At 39.9% G+C, this 14,953-nt stretch overlaps 5 protein-coding genes and 1 pseudogene across 7 annotated transcripts; 4 read left to right on the top strand and 2 right to left on the bottom strand.

Annotated features, from left to right (window-relative positions):
• Positions 1 to 256: 256 nt before the first annotated feature.
• LOC104714133 (uncharacterized) lies at positions 257 to 3,392 on the bottom strand. 2 transcript variants are annotated; one of them, XM_010431392.3, is made up of 8 exons: positions 3,129 to 3,392; positions 2,788 to 2,843; positions 2,565 to 2,689; positions 2,033 to 2,192; positions 1,550 to 1,950; positions 931 to 1,410; positions 659 to 764; positions 257 to 551 (listed from the first exon to the last, which is right to left on the bottom strand). In XM_010431392.3, exons 1-8 carry the CDS (start codon positions 3,195 to 3,197, stop codon positions 419 to 421), a joined length of 1,530 nt encoding a protein of 509 aa, XP_010429694.2. In that variant the 5' UTR covers positions 3,198 to 3,392; the 3' UTR covers positions 257 to 418. The 2 variants fall into 2 exon arrangements, with proteins under 2 accessions (XP_010429694.2, XP_010429693.2); XM_010431391.3 differs by having other exon boundaries at positions 931 to 1,413; positions 3,129 to 3,381.
• Positions 3,393 to 4,395: 1,003 nt separating this feature from the next.
• LOC109126502 (putative B3 domain-containing protein At1g78640 pseudogene) lies at positions 4,396 to 4,743 on the top strand (annotated as a pseudogene).
• A 539-nt stretch (positions 4,744 to 5,282) lies between these two features.
• LOC104714131 (putative B3 domain-containing protein At1g78640) lies at positions 5,283 to 6,365 on the top strand. The gene is made up of 3 exons (XM_087466408.1): positions 5,283 to 5,476; positions 5,577 to 5,713; positions 5,858 to 6,365. Exons 1-3 carry the CDS (start codon positions 5,344 to 5,346, stop codon positions 6,266 to 6,268), a joined length of 681 nt encoding a protein of 226 aa, XP_087322534.1. The 5' UTR covers positions 5,283 to 5,343; the 3' UTR covers positions 6,269 to 6,365.
• An 87-nt stretch (positions 6,366 to 6,452) lies between these two features.
• Positions 6,453 to 8,126, bottom strand: LOC104714130 (large ribosomal subunit protein uL13c). The gene is made up of 4 exons (XM_010431389.2): positions 7,772 to 8,126; positions 7,299 to 7,484; positions 6,944 to 7,114; positions 6,453 to 6,797 (listed from the first exon to the last, which is right to left on the bottom strand). The coding sequence occupies exons 1-4, from the start codon at positions 8,012 to 8,014 to the stop codon at positions 6,681 to 6,683; spliced, it is 717 nt and encodes a 238-aa protein (XP_010429691.2). The 5' UTR covers positions 8,015 to 8,126; the 3' UTR covers positions 6,453 to 6,680.
• A 113-nt stretch (positions 8,127 to 8,239) lies between these two features.
• On the top strand, positions 8,240 to 10,280 carry LOC104714129 (protein VTE6, chloroplastic). 2 transcript variants are annotated; one of them, XM_010431388.3, is made up of 5 exons: positions 8,240 to 8,701; positions 8,949 to 9,202; positions 9,340 to 9,463; positions 9,609 to 9,713; positions 9,998 to 10,280. In XM_010431388.3, the coding sequence occupies exons 1-5, from the start codon at positions 8,276 to 8,278 to the stop codon at positions 10,088 to 10,090; spliced, it is 1,002 nt and encodes a 333-aa protein (XP_010429690.3). In that variant the 5' UTR covers positions 8,240 to 8,275; the 3' UTR covers positions 10,091 to 10,280. The 2 variants fall into 2 exon arrangements, with proteins under 2 accessions (XP_010429690.3, XP_087322533.1); XM_087466407.1 differs by having other exon boundaries at positions 8,266 to 8,701; positions 8,930 to 9,202.
• Positions 10,281 to 11,284: 1,004 nt separating this feature from the next.
• LOC104714128 (mechanosensitive ion channel protein 6) lies at positions 11,285 to 14,900 on the top strand. Its single transcript, XM_010431387.3, has 5 exons — positions 11,285 to 13,440; positions 13,543 to 13,666; positions 13,746 to 14,039; positions 14,134 to 14,336; positions 14,428 to 14,900. Exons 1-5 carry the CDS (start codon positions 11,768 to 11,770, stop codon positions 14,735 to 14,737), a joined length of 2,604 nt encoding a protein of 867 aa, XP_010429689.2. The 5' UTR covers positions 11,285 to 11,767; the 3' UTR covers positions 14,738 to 14,900.
• The last annotated feature ends 53 nt before the right edge of the window (positions 14,901 to 14,953 follow it).

The following is a 14,953-nucleotide window of genomic DNA, read 5'->3' as shown; positions in this document are numbered from 1 at the left end:
GGCCTCATTGATTCAAATTTCCACGTACTCACTTTTCGAAAACCTATCCAGTTTCTTTCTAAAATTATTTAATTTGTAACCACCCGAGAAACGTGTTATACATTTAAATATTTATATTTAAATGCCACGCGACGTACCGACTTCTCCGCGTGTGGAACATTGCTTCCTTTTTTGAAAGCAAGCCGTAATGAGACACTCGACCTGAAATATACAACTAGGCAACTAGCACAAAGTTTTAATGATCTGAAAGGTCAAGTGCGAAAATCTAATTTAATTAACGAACGGCTCAAGAGTTATAACTTCTACTAGTATAAGACATAACGGATTCAAACATACAATCAGATGAAAGCCACGTTCTGATTTTGATATCCTTAATCAAACTCGGCTGTAACAAAAAAAAACAAAAACAGAATGCTTTTTAAACTTTCTTGAAGAATGACATTATGTTCCCTTGCTTTGGATCTTTAACGTTTCCTCCTTTCTTGCTTCCTGCTTTTCCGCCAATGTTTGTGGCTGCCGCATTTCCAATGGCCGGGATCTTCTTCTGTGCTCTGAAACAAGTAACTCAGATGGATGCTTTAGAATTGTATTCGGGTTTTCACTTAAGTTTCAAATGCTCTTTCTAGATTGGTCTTATAATGATCTCAAAACAACATACCTATTAACAGCATTTGCGTTTTTGCCATCATTTAGCTTCTTACTTGTATCAGTGTCGTCTTCCTTCTTCACCTTCGTTTCTGTCTCCTCCCACACTACCTCGGTTACTATATGCAGTCAAAAGAGGGTTGCTTAAGTAAGAGAGACCTTGAACATTACCAAACAAGAGTTCGCATTTAGCCAACTCGTGGCTAAAGCTATGCATATGTGTGTGTTTATTCTTGTTATATTTGAAACTGTATTGGCTGCCTAAGTGTGTGAGAGAGACCATACCTTCTCTTCCACGTTCGTCAATACGTGTCTTCAACGTCTTTTTCCTTTTCTGTAAGCTAGGAGCTTCAGTAATTTTTCCCTTTGAGGGTTTAACTTCAGCTTCAGAACCAATGGTCTGGATCTTCTCCATTGACAAAGTCGTAGAAGCATCAATAGAAGCAGTTTTTTCCCTGTCTTCTTTGCTGACCTCTGGTTCATCAGATTTTACCTCTCGAGAAACACCTGCGTCAGTCTTCTCTGGACCTGAATCAGGCTTCTCTGGACCTGAATCCTCGGAATTGAGTTCACCATCTGGACGTGAATTAACCTTTGGACTGCTAGGAGATGCTAAGCTGATAACATCTTCATACTCTTCATCTGAAAAATCAAATATCGCCTTCCTTTTTCTGTTCTCACTCTTAGACGCTCTCTTGAAATTGACATCTTCATTATCATCATCGCTGCCGCCCTTATTGTCAGCATCATGAGAAGGTTTTTGGTCTTCTGCACCAATTACACAACATTTTATTTAGGAACAAAACTAACTAAAACAGACACCAAACCAGGGAATAAATGCCAACTCCACATATATATTCAATATTCAAAAGAGAACTGAGAGTGGATAGATTAGATGACATACCCGAATGATCAGTAATAGGATTTTTAACCTCTATTTTCGCAGACTCATCTTCCGTTTTCACAGGCACACGGCCCCACATATTTTTCAATGAACCACCAGTTCCGGCCACGCTCTTTTCGCCCTGCCCATTCTTCTTATTAGGGGGTACATGAAAAGATTTTTCTTTATCCGAAGAGGACTTCACAGACTGGTTTTGAGCTGGAGCAGCATTAGTTTCACTCTTAGCCTGATGGCTAACATTAGCTCTCTTTCCCTGGTTTGATAGAACTGTACCCTTTTGAAAATCTAAGCTACTTTTAGGTTGTACTGTAGTTCTCACACTTTCAATTCGTGGGGCTGTAACATTGCCAGTGGTTCCCTCTACGTTACGCTTTACAAAAGAATTGGAGATGCCACAAAACCTGGTATACCTCGCTAGTTAGAATGGATAAGGCTGGTGAACAGTACTGAACATCTTTCATGCAACAAGAGAAAAAGGTGTACCTGTTGCCTCTCAAGCAATTATCAGTGGCAGAAGGCTGCCTGGAGAGTTCTTCTGCTTGTACAAATTCAGCATTCCATATAGCTGCTGGATCCATTGGTATACTAGCTTGAACACTGTAGATATGTACTGAATATTTTCCATTGAACTCTTTCTCTACTTCTGCATAGAAGTAATGACAGAGAAGTGTCAAATCATTTGCGCTTTTGCCATCACTTACTTCTTACTTGTAACATTGAAGAAAACAAAAGAATTTGAAATAATATCTTGAACTACAGACAAAGCAGCGCACATTACTTGTACAACTAGTTGGCGGACTCAGAATCAGTAAGATGAAAAAAACAAAATACTAGCAAAACAAATCATCACCATTATAAGCTTATCAGATAGTTGAACGAGAAGGAGACAACTAACAAAATTCGCAAATCTATGAGAACTATATGCAAAATGGGAACTAGCAAAAGAACCCTAATAGAGAAGACGGTCATGAAGAATAACAAAGAGAATAACAGGATCGTTGAATGAGAATGAGACCTGGAAGTTGGGTACTGGAAGCAAGCTTTACGGAGTAATCGGAAGGTCTGTTCTTTAGGCAGCCGGACACAATATATACAACTTCAAAACCCTTGCCATGTTTCTCAACAAAATCCTTAAGCAAGCTAATAACATAAGAGTCCAAGTATTTAAACAAAAACAAATCTGCAACAGCCAAAATATACTGAACTCCCAATAGGTTAGGGGGAACAATGTAATGTACCTCTTGGCAGTATTTGATGAAAGGGAGAAATTTCGACTGAGCCATTTGTAAGATACCTGAAACCAAATTTGATTTGAGCGAATCAGTAATTGTAAACCCAAATTACTCAATTTTTACAAAACCCCTTCCGAATCTCAGGACTGGTTTTAAAAAGCCCACGGCGACGCTGATTACAACAACAAACTACAAACTAAACCCTATTCCGATTAGGTTGCAGCAAGGAGCGATAACCAATTTTTGGACAGATTGTGTAAAATCAGTGAAGTGGAAATCGGAACCCTAAACCAGAAAAATCAAAGGAATCGAGAAATTAAGAGAAAATAATAAGGAGTAATTATTACCACTTGAAGCTGATCGGAGACGAGAGACTCGATTTCATCGAGAACGTTAAGGGTATGGGTGAGAGTCATCTTTTCCGATTTCTGAGATTTGGTTGCGAGGTTTTTTTTCCTTTCTTAGTCGAGAGAGGCATTTGCTGACTTTCCCGCCATTAAACAAAGTCACGCGCGGCGCTCTTGTTGTGGATCTGCTGTAGCATCTCTGTTTGGGCCGCCAAACCCATCTTTTAAGCGCTAGCTATTTCATCTCTGTTTTGCTCTTTCTTTACCTTTTCACCACTTATTAATTTCTTTATTCAGATCAGATTAATCGGTCCGGTTCGCTTTAGAACTTTTGGAATTTTGGTGTTTCGGTTTGGTAAACCCTCATCGTAGTAGACCGGAATTGAAATTCGGTTAAATAAAAAATTGGTGTCAAATTGTTACTAAAAAAACAAAATCTGTTCAATTTTTTGTAAGAAAACTACATAATTTCTTCAGTAATTGATACTAAACTTGGTATGTTTCTTTCGGTTACAGTTTGAAAGTTCCGAACCGAAGCAGACCGGACCGGTCACTGTTTTCTAACTTTCCTTTTTCCTTTCTAATTTCCCAACAAAAATATGATTCTGAGTAATTTATTTATACGGTTTTTATACGTCCTATTTCTAACAGAATTTACATTCATTCTCCCATTCTTGATCAAATTAGGTGTTAATAATCCAAAACAAAACCTACATATCCTTGATCGTTCTCTCTCTATATATATACGACTCTCTTTAATCACCTTTACTCACAAACCCATTCTTTCGACTCGCTCTCTCCATATATAGTTCATTCGAGATTCCTAAGCCTCCATCGAAGAAGAAGAATGTTCAAACGAATTATGGCCGAAGAACAGTGGGACATCCCTCACGCGAACTACCTTTCCTTGGGAATCGGACCTAATCATACGACGGCTATCTCTCCGAGCAAGAAGAAAGAAGGAAAACCTCTACGCCTGTTTGGATATTCGATATTTCCAGAGGAGTCCTCTTCCGATGACACGGCCATGGCTCTCGTTGACGTTCCAACATCTTCGGGAGAAACACATAACGAGGACTCTGTCTCGTTAGAACTCTCTTTGAGGATTTCAGGAATCTGTACTACTAACTCTAATGTTACTTGCGCAGGAATCAAGAAAAATATAACCAAAGATGCTAGAAAGTCTAAGAAGAGGAGATCACTTTCTAAAGAGGAGAAGCATGCTGCAAGAGTCTTAGCGGAAGTACCACGTCCCCATCCATGGACCATGGCCAAGACTCTGTCCGTCAGCGATGTCAATGGTCTAAGCCGACTTATGCTGAACACGGTGGACGCCGAGACCCACATCGTTAGTCATCTCCCTACAGATGTCCAAGAGAACATCCAACAAGGAATTGGAATCGAGATCACAGCTTACGACCAAGAAAAGGGAACTGAGCACAAGTTGGTTATCAAGAGACACGTCAATACATCAAAAAGCTATGTTTTAAACGGTGGCTGGTCTGCAGTGTTTTCCAGGAAGAAAGAATTGGTGAAAGGAGACACGATTGGACTCTTCTGGAATAATACTAACTCTAGGCTCCACGTTGGTGTGCTTGAGAGAAAGAAGATCTAATTTGCTGAAGAGATCGTATTTCGAAGACGTTGTTATAGATAGATCATCCTAGATGATTTGGTTTTACTTGGTTATTTTGGTGTTGATCGTATTGCATGAGAAGGTTTTTTTTTTTTTTTTTTTTGTTAATTAAGTGTGGTCAATAACATTGAAAAATATTTCTTTCTAAAATTGTGAAGGTTTATGGTGAATTTCAATGCAAAGGATGTTTAATCCAAATAAACCGATCCGGTTTAATCCAAACCGAATAAAAAAACTTGGCACGAGACGAAATCAAATCTAGACTGAAACTGTAAATATCAGACACTCCCCATATATATCAAATTTGTTTCAACGATAAAAGAAGAATCAAGAAGCGCGAGAGATCTCTAAACGGTGTTTCTTTCTTCGCTCGCACCCAAGGAAGCAGTGAGGTCGTCTCTCTCCGGTGAATAAGATCCGAACGAATATAAATCAAGAACCGCAGGAGTACTCAATCATTCTTGACATCCAAGGAAACAGAGATCTTCATCTCCGACGTTCATTCCTATATCTCCGGGAAAGAAGAACCGCGAAAAGAGACTAGTCAAGATCCTTTGTTGCCATCAAATAAAAACGAAGATGCCTCTCTTTGTTCACTCTACATCTCAGGCGAAGAAACATCAGACGAGTATGAGCCAAGAACCACCTTCGATGAACACAGACGAAGCCTTGAAGAGTCATTGCTTCTCGCAAAATCCAAATTACTTCGAGAGTAATAACATCAAAGCTAGTAAATATAAGATATGGCTCGTGAGTTTTCTGGTTTGTATTATCTCTGAAAACGTACCTTCACTTCTTCTTTGTGTTTGCAGGTACTCTGCCTAGAAGATACCATAGTAACTTTTCGCTTGGCTCACAAAGACTCTCTGCCCAGTTTCTGATGATCCCTAACCCTGGATTTGTCGTCATGACAAAAACTCAGGATACTAATCCAGCAAGTCTTCAGTCTGTGCCTACAACTAGCTCTTCTTCTCTGGTAAGTAATTAGTGAACTTTCAATTTTGTAAGCAAACCAGTTGAACATCAATAAATTTTTCAATCTGAGCATATACGGATTTGTTGTTTCTTTTTGCGGTCCCATCAACAGCAACAGCCTCCAAAGACTATCTCGAAAGAGCAAAATGAAAATGAGGAGCCACAATGGACCATCAGGAAGGAACTGACAAAGAGCGATGTTAACTATGTTACTAACCAAAAACTTATTCTGGCAAAAAGCTTTGTTGAGGAGCACATTCTGAAAAATCTCCCTCTAGAAGATTCCCAAAAGATAGACAGAGGTAAACCCGGAATCACGGTTAAGGTGTATGACCACGATACAGACAGTGAGCACGAGCTGTGTCTAGCACTCCGGAGTAGCTATGTTCTCAAGAATGGTTGGTTGAAAACATTTATTCAAAGAAGAGACTTGAAGAAAGGAGACGAAGTTGGTCTCTTCTGGGAGTGTTCTACTTCTAAGCTTCATTTTAGTGTGCTTTCTCGTGCAATCGCAAAAGCTCCTGCATAAGAAATGAAGCTATATTGATCCAGTAATCTCTCGGAGAGAGGCAAGTGAAGAGAAATTTTTGTTGTTGTTGTCAAACGGTGGTTAGTGTTGCTTATGATAAAAGATGTTTTAAGTAGTGAGCTTGAGAACTTGATGTTTTGTAAACAAAAAACTTGTTGACTTGAAGAAGATAGTCAGTCGCAAAAATTGAATGAGAGATATTTCACATTAGAAAGCTTTCTAGAGTTGATAGAAGCAAAATACAAGAATCTGCAAATATTTCACAGAGTTGATAGAAGCAAAATACAAGAATCTGCAAAGTCTCCTCTGGTTTTGAGATGAAGAAACTACAGAAACCTGAGAAGAAAAAACTCCCCTGCGCTTAGTGATAATGGTCCCGACAGTGAGGCTTATGCAATGTTCCGCAGTGTTTTTATTTTTGCAGCTGTATTCTCTTGTCCCTGATAGGCAGATCAAGCGGCTTCTGGGCCTCGTGAGGATGGTCCGGACCTTTGTACACCTTCAGGTGATTGAACAGAGCTCTCCCAAGCTGCCACAAAATGGTCAGACCAAAGTTAGAGAGCGTTCGAAAACTAGTACCAATATCCACGAGTGTTTCACAAGTTCAATTTATAAACCAAAGAAAAACGTTTTGCGTCAGTGTCCAAAGAAACTAATAAAGAGCTAGGATCTAACCCGTCCCTTTGGAAGCATCCCACGAACAGCATGCTCAATGATTCTTTCAGGAATTCTCTGCTGCAATTGATCAAAAGTTTCAACTGTCATACCACCAGGTCGTCCAGAGTGCCTCCTGTATAGCTTTTGGTTCCTCTTCTTTCCAGATACAGCAACTTTCTCAGCGTTTACCTTTAAACAAAACAACCGAAAAAAAAGCATTAGTAATCATATGAAGGAGAGCTCGTTGAAAACATATGCAAAGTTACAAACATTTCCCAAACATCTACATAAAAGGCCTTATATCTCCCAGTGGTTGGTTAAGTAAAGCATATCACATATCTTTATCCACACAGATAGCTGAAGAAACACATACCACGATCACAAAGGCGCCCATGTCAACACTAGGAGTGTAGGAGGCAAGATTCTTCCCACGGATGTGATTAGCAATTGTTGATGCTAATCTACCAAGAATTTTGTCAGTTGCATCAACCACAAACCAGGGCTTATCCGTGTTCACATGGTCCGAAGCTTTTGGATACCAAGTCGTGTTCCAGATGTCCTGTAAACCATAGTATACACTCAATAAAGGTTTCAACTTTCAAGCTACTTATACCTTCCTCCCTAACCAAACATGAAAAAGTAAAACTGCTCAGTATGAGTCAAAGGCAAAATCCACTACCTAGTAAATCGCAATTGGGAGGGGAAAACAAACAAACTTATACTTCAAATTCCATGAAAATTTCAGGGCAAGAGCTAAAGTTCGAAACTTTATAAAGGCATGATTAAGCACACAAGTTACAGAGATGTGAACAGATGAAAGACAAAGAGGGGAGATAATGTGGTTACAGGGCCATTAGCTTCTTCTTCGTCGAACATCCATCGCTGATTCGCCGGAACAAGAGAAGTCGTCGTCTGCTCAGCTTCACACTTCACTTGCAATCCTCTCTTCGCGTTGGCGTTAATGCCGACTCGTGCCGACGGCTTCAGAGAGAACCCTAAAAACGGAGACCTTCTGTCACTTCCGGAGGGTTTCACCGAAGAAGAAGAAGAAGGGAGAATCACCGTCGTTGACGAGCAAAGAACCGCCATTTTTGTTTTTTTTTTTCTCTCTTCTCCAAAACAATTCTTCTGCTCTTTTTCTGATTTCTCGGATAAGATTGGGTTTCTTCAGTAAATAGTACTTAGTGGCACAACCGTAAATAATCTTTCATTCTATGACCGAGAAAATAACATAAAACGGGTTAAGGATCCGGTTTTGTTCGGAGCTCCGGATCCAACCCGAAACACTGTTTTTTTTTTTTTTTTTCTTCTCAATGGGAGAGAGAGAGGTCTTCGTAAGCAAGCTAAGTCATGGCAACGATATCGTCAACTCTACTACTCTTAAATCCTTGTAGATCAGTTTCTTCACCTCCTCTGAGAATCCCAAAACTCTCGGTATTTTCACACGCTAGATCCAGCCGATTCGGACGGTTTAATCTCGAACCCTTTTCAAACGGAATGCTATCGTCGTCGGGAAGCAGAGCCGACGGTGTTACGGTGGCGGCTGCTGCATCGGTGGAAGGAGTGATGACGGAGGCGATGAAGCTGATTCAATCGGCGTCTCCTACTTGGAAATCCGCATTGGCTAACAATTTGTTGATTTTTGTTCTCGGTTCACCGCTTCTTGTTACTGGATTGTCCGCTTCTGGGATCGCCGCCGCGTTTTTGCTCGGTACTCTTACTTGGCGTGCTTATGGCTCTGCTGGTTTCCTCTTAGTCGCTGCTTACTTCGTCATAGTAAGTGCAATTGTTATGAAACTTGATCCCCTGACTCTGTTAAACATTTAGAAATCAAAATCACATTCTTCATTGTTATTGAATTTGACATTGAGATCTGATCATGTTCAACTTTGAGATACTTTGTCTTTTACTATACATATATACAAGTTTGCTTAAAAGTTTTAGATTTGTAATATCAGAGCTGGGAAATAGTAGCACTAAATTGTGGGATTGATTCTGGTTTAGATGATTTACAATGTCACAGGGAACAGCGGCAACAAAGGTTAAAATGTCGGAAAAGGAAGCACAAGGCGTGGCAGAGAAGAGAAAAGGTAGAAGAGGACCCCGTAGTGTGATTGGTTCAAGTGCTGCTGGATGTGTCTGTGCTTTTCTTTCAATATATCAAGTTGGAGGACCAGCTTTTTCTCAGCTTTTCCGGCTTGGTTTTGTTTCCAGTTTCTGTACCAAAGTGTCTGACACTGTCTCTAGCGAGTTAGGCAAAGCTTATGGAAAAACAACGTGAGTATTGCTACTGTTATCCGCCTTATCATCTCTTCTGTATTGGTTTGTGTCTGTTTCTTGTTTAAAGTATGTCAAAGACTTGTGAATTATACTGCATGCATTTTCTCCTCTTACTGACTGCTGCAAATTTGCAGGTATTTAGCCACAACATTCAAGATTGTACCAAGAGGAACCGAGGGAGCTATGAGTGTTGAAGGAACATTGGCTGGACTTTTAGCATCATTTTTTCTTGCCTCTGTTGGCTGTTTCCTGGGTCAGGTAATAGAGGTTATCAAATATATTGTTGAGGAATGGAGGCATCTTTGTTATTTGCTCCCAAAAAAAAATCCCGTGTCACTTCGTCTTCATGTTGATAAAGACGCATGATTTGAACGTTTTTTTCTTTTTGATCTCTTGAGCACAGATAACTCCTCCAGAAGCAGCTGTATGTGTACTAGCTTCACAGATCGCCAATCTTGGAGAGAGCATAATAGGTGCATCTTTTCAAGACAAAGAAGGATTCAAATGGGTATGCTCACTCAATGAACTCTTGTTTTTGTTTGATTGCTCTCGCTCTGTCTGCTTAGTCAATGCAATAAGATGATAAGCAGACGAAAATACCGCCACTTCTGGCAGCAAGACCGATATATAAATATATATAACTGGCTTGAGTGGATAATAGATTTCCGTTCCATACAAATTTTTTTAATTTGGTGCAGTTAGTTACCGGCAAAACAAGAATGCAATGATTTCGTTGTTCTCCGTTTACTGTATGTTGTTGACTTACGTTTGTCACCATTTTGCAATGTGTAGCTAAACAATGATGTAGTCAACGTGATCAACATAAGCTTGGGAAGCATTGTGGCGATTTTGATGCAACAGTTTATACTCCAGAATTGGGCCTAAGTAAAAACGATGAGGAGGGCCATGTTTTCTCAGTGAGGTTAGATTTAATCTATTGTTAAACAACAGTATGCATTCTATTATGTGTAAAATACAATCTGTTGTGTGCAATTAGTAGTCCAACATCACAATGAGGGAGATAAAACTTCTGGAACCTTTGTCTTGAAAATGTAAGGAAAAAGCTTGAGAAAAAGGCAACAACAAAGCACCAGTATTAGTTGAGAAAGATAAAAGCTAAGAAGAGTAGTGATTAGTTCGAGAATACATTCCTCTTTTTGTCATTTTTACTATTATGTCGTGGTCCTATCATCTTCTTTTGCAAATATTCTCGACGTTACATAAGATAAAGTGCCTGGTGGCCAGTTTATAATAATAATATAGAAGCCTCAAGAAAAAGATTGAGACTTAACAGGCCTGTTACTTGAGTGTTTTGGAAACATGAAGACAACCTACTATGCGTTGTTTCTACGACGAGCCTGTGGTCCGGGATATGATACGACAGTGGCCCATAGGCCGCGACATCCATCCAATACACAGCTGACAAGTGGCATACGCGCTTCTCAAACGCGTGAATTCTACGGCTGATATTACCGCCGCAAATGTCGCTTTTTTCTTTCCAAAGTCAAATATCCGCCTCACACAACTGAGAGACTTGTGAAGACTGAAGACTCTTTTTCTCTGATATTTGGTAATAGATCAATTTACAGGTTCTATAACATGAATGGGTTTATTGGCTCCACAATTGTAAAAGTTTGTAACTTTCTCATTTCTGGAACTCTCTAGTACCGTAGTTTGAATATAATAAACTACTCCCTCTGTTTCAAAATATAGGATATTTTAAGCAAAACACGCAGATTAAGAAGTCTTTACTTTTAATAACTTCAACTAATCAGAAACAATACTGCATAATATAAAATACTAAACTAATCTAAAAGTTGTATTGAAATTTGAAAGCATCCTATATTATGAAACAAACAATTTCTCCAAAACATCCTATATTTTGAAACGGAGGGAGTACAAACTAAACACCACTAGAAGCCTTTTAACACTTAAAAAAAATGTATCAAACCACGATACATGTGACGAATGTCCCATCCCCACAAAACCTAACCTCTTAAACAATACCAAAAATGGAATAATCAGATATGGCTAGAGAATCAAACAAAATATGTAAAACGATATCCACAAAAGGAAAACATAAACAAAGATTAGTTTTGCCAAAAAGTTTGACGAAAAGAAACAAACAAAAAAAAACCCTATATGGTTCACCCGCCGTGAGCATGTTCCCATCTTCTTCTTCTCGAACTTTGCCAAAGTTTGGTATATCAAAAAAAAATTACTACTAATATTAAGACAGATAGAGAGAGAAGAATTGTGTTTAGAGTTGTGTGTTTCAGCGATTGCCTTACACGCGTCATACTTTAATTAGATAATATTATTTCCTTACTCTCTCACTTTCTCTCTCTCACATACATTAGTCATAGAGAGTCATCACCAGCTCCTCTCTGATCAAATAAAAGAAAAAGCGTTTTCTCTTCTCTATAGCTTTTCACACAGTTACCCAAAAGTGTTATAATTTTTTTTTTCTTTCTTTCTTTCTAAAATCGGGCGGTGTGTACCGTGTACGCCAAAACCTAAATTTCGCTGGATATTATTCGTTTTTAGAAACGGTGAGCTGTAATGGCCGTTGATTCGGCTGACCGGCGAGAAGTAATCGTCAAAATCGACGGTGACAAAGGAAGCACCGGCGGAGAGACCGTTGGAAGGATTTGGAGAGACGGTAGTTACGATTTCTGGACTGATGGAGAAGGTAACCTCAACAAAGGCCATAATGCTGCTGCTGCTTCCGCCGCGTCTGGTTCCGATAGATCCGCCTCCACGACTGGGGAGCTACACGACGAAGGGTTTGAGTTTCGCCGCGGCGAAGATCCTCCGACGAAGCTAATTGGTCAGTTTCTTCATAAACAGCAAGCTTCTGGTGAGATTTGTCTTGATATGGACCTTAGTATGGACGAGCTTCAGTCCAGAGGTTTGACTCCGGTATCGGAATCTCCGACGTCGGCGAAAGTCCCGCCTCCTACTACTACTACTACTACTAAACCTGACTCCGTGGGAAGACGAGACAGCCGTAACAATAACGATGGTGGTGGAGAAGTTGTCAAGTGTAGTGGAACCGCTCCGGTGCCGAGAAGCTCTAGCAATTTGCTTAAGATGCGGACTAAGTCACGGCTTTCGGATCCACCGACGCCTCAGCTTCCACCTCAACCGGCGGATATGAAATCGGGTCGGATTCCGAAATCGGGGCAGATGAAATCAGGTTTTTTCGGTAAAAGCCCTAAAACTCCAGGGGAGGAAGAAGAGGATGATCCGTTTGCGGAGGAGGATCTGCCGGAAGAGTACAGGAAAGATAAGCTTAGTCTATGGATTGTATTGGAATGGTTGAGTTTGGTTTTGATCATTGCTGGGTTTGTTTGCACTCTTTCAATACGTTTCTTGCATGAGAAGAAAGTGTGGGAACTTGAGCTGTGGAAATGGGAATGTATGGTTTTAGTGTTGATCTGTGGTAGGTTAGTCTCTAGTTGGATCGTTAAGATTGCCGTCTTCTTCATCGAAAGGAACTTTCTTCTCAGGAAAAGAGTTTTGTATTTCGTCTACGGTGTCCGGAAAGCTGTGCAGAATTGCTTATGGTTAGGACTTGTTTTACTCGCTTGGCATTTCTTGTTTGATGAGAAAGTGGCTAAAGCAACAAAGACCATGTCCCTGCGTGTTGTGACTAAAGTCTTTGTGTGTTTGTTGGTTGGGTTTTTGTTGTGGCTCGTGAAGACACTGTTGGTCAAAGTTCTTGCTTCCTCGTTCCATATGAGCACTTACTTTGACAGGATTCAAGAGTCTTTGTTTACTCAGTACGTGATTGAGACGCTCTCGGGTCCTCCTTTGATTGAGATACAAAAAAACGAGGAAGAAGAAGAGAGAATCAGTGTAGAGGTTAAGAAGTTTCAGAATCCTGGAGGTGTTGAGATTCAGTCAGGGGCTCAGAAAAGTCCAATGAAGACCGGGAAGAGCCCGTTGATCTCTCGTATTCTATCTAATGGAGGAGGAGGAGGAGGAGGTGGAGGAGGAGACAACAAAGGGATTACGATCGATAGCCTTCATAAGCTGAATCCAAAGAATGTTTCCGCGTGGAAAATGAAGAGGCTGATGAATATAATCCGGAATGGATCACTTACTACCTTGGATGAACAGCTACAAGATCCAAACTTGGATGATGAGAAAGGGAACCAAATCAGAAGTGAGCTTGAGGCAAAGCTCGCCGCAAGAAAGATCTTTCATAATGTTGCTAAGCCAGGATCAAAGTAAGTAAAATCACTTTTACCTTCTACATACAAAGCCTTTGCCAATATCACAATATGGATACTAACGAGTAGCAATATAATTTGCACAATTTCTTATTTTAGGTTCATCTACGTGAACGACATTATGCGGTTTCTGCCAGATAACGAAGCTTTGAAGACTTTAAGTCTCTTTGAAGGAGCAACTGAGACGAACAGGATCAGCAAATCATCTCTTAAAAACTGGGTGGTAAGCAATCTGGAATGAATGAATTTTTACACTCTTTTTTAACATTTTCGGGTATTAATAGATATATGTGAAAACGTAGGTGAATGCTTTTAGAGAGAGAAGAGCTCTTGCATTGACCTTGAACGACACGAAAACAGCAGTAAACAGGCTTCACAAGATGGTGAATATCGTGGTTGGGATCATCATAATAGTTATTTGGCTTATCATACTTGGAATCACTTCCACCAAATTCCTCGTAGTCATGAGCTCGCAAGTCGTGGTTGTTGCATTCATATTTGGGAACATGTGCAAGATAGTGTTCGAATCCATCATCTACTTGTTTGTTATACACCCGTTTGATGTAGGCGATCGATGTGAAATCGATGGAGTCCAGGTAAATTCAAAAAAACCAATAATAACCTGTAGTAAATAAAACTTCTCATTTTTATTTGTATCGTGTTTTGAATAAAACTCGCTTTTTTGTCCAGATGGTTGTGGAAGAGATGAACATATTGACAACAGTTTTTTTGAGGTTTGATAACCAGAAAGTCGTGTACCCGAACAGTCTTCTGTGGACTAAATCCATTGGAAACTATTACCGTAGTCCTGATATGGGAGATGGAATCGAATTCTCCATCCACATTACTACTCCAGCTGAGAAAATCATCCTCATCAAACAGAGAATCACAAGGTACATTGCAAATTTTGGAATCACAGTTTCAAAAATTTAAATACCTGAATCCTTATGTGTACTCATTACCTTGTAATTATTGTTGTGGTAGTTACATTGATGGGAAGAAGGATCACTGGTATCCGGCGCCGATGATAGTATTCAAAGACATGGAGTCATTGAACAGTGTGAGGATTGCAGTTTGGCCAACACATCGAATGAATCATCAAGACATGGGAGAGAGATGGGTTCGAAGATCTCAGCTTGTTGAAGAGATTGCCAAGATTTGCAGAGAGCTTGACATTGAGTATCGATTGTATCCTCTTGACATCAATGTCAAAAACATGCCCAATTCTACTGTTTTGCCAGTTTCAGACAGACTTCCACCTACATGGACTGCTCCTGCTTCTAGCAGCAACTGAAAACTATAGATGAAACGTTTTACATGGTTTGGATCAAGAGGATGTGTTTTTCTCATGTGGCTTTTTGAACTCTACGAATTTAGAACTTAGGAAATGATACTTGATGAGATTACTCCATTGTATAAATTTTGGTTCCTTTAATCTGCATAGTTGTCTGGATCAAGGCGTTTTGGATTTTTTGGTTTATGAATCCAAACACTACAAAATACAAATGGA

The sequence above is a fragment of the Camelina sativa genome, chromosome 9 (genome assembly GCF_030686135.1).
Source record: "Camelina sativa cultivar CO46 ecotype springtype chromosome 9, ASM3068613v1".
Taxonomy (NCBI): Eukaryota; Viridiplantae; Streptophyta; class Magnoliopsida; order Brassicales; family Brassicaceae; genus Camelina; species Camelina sativa.
Note: the sequence above shows the minus strand (reverse complement) of the source record. Positions and strands in the feature narration are given on the sequence as shown.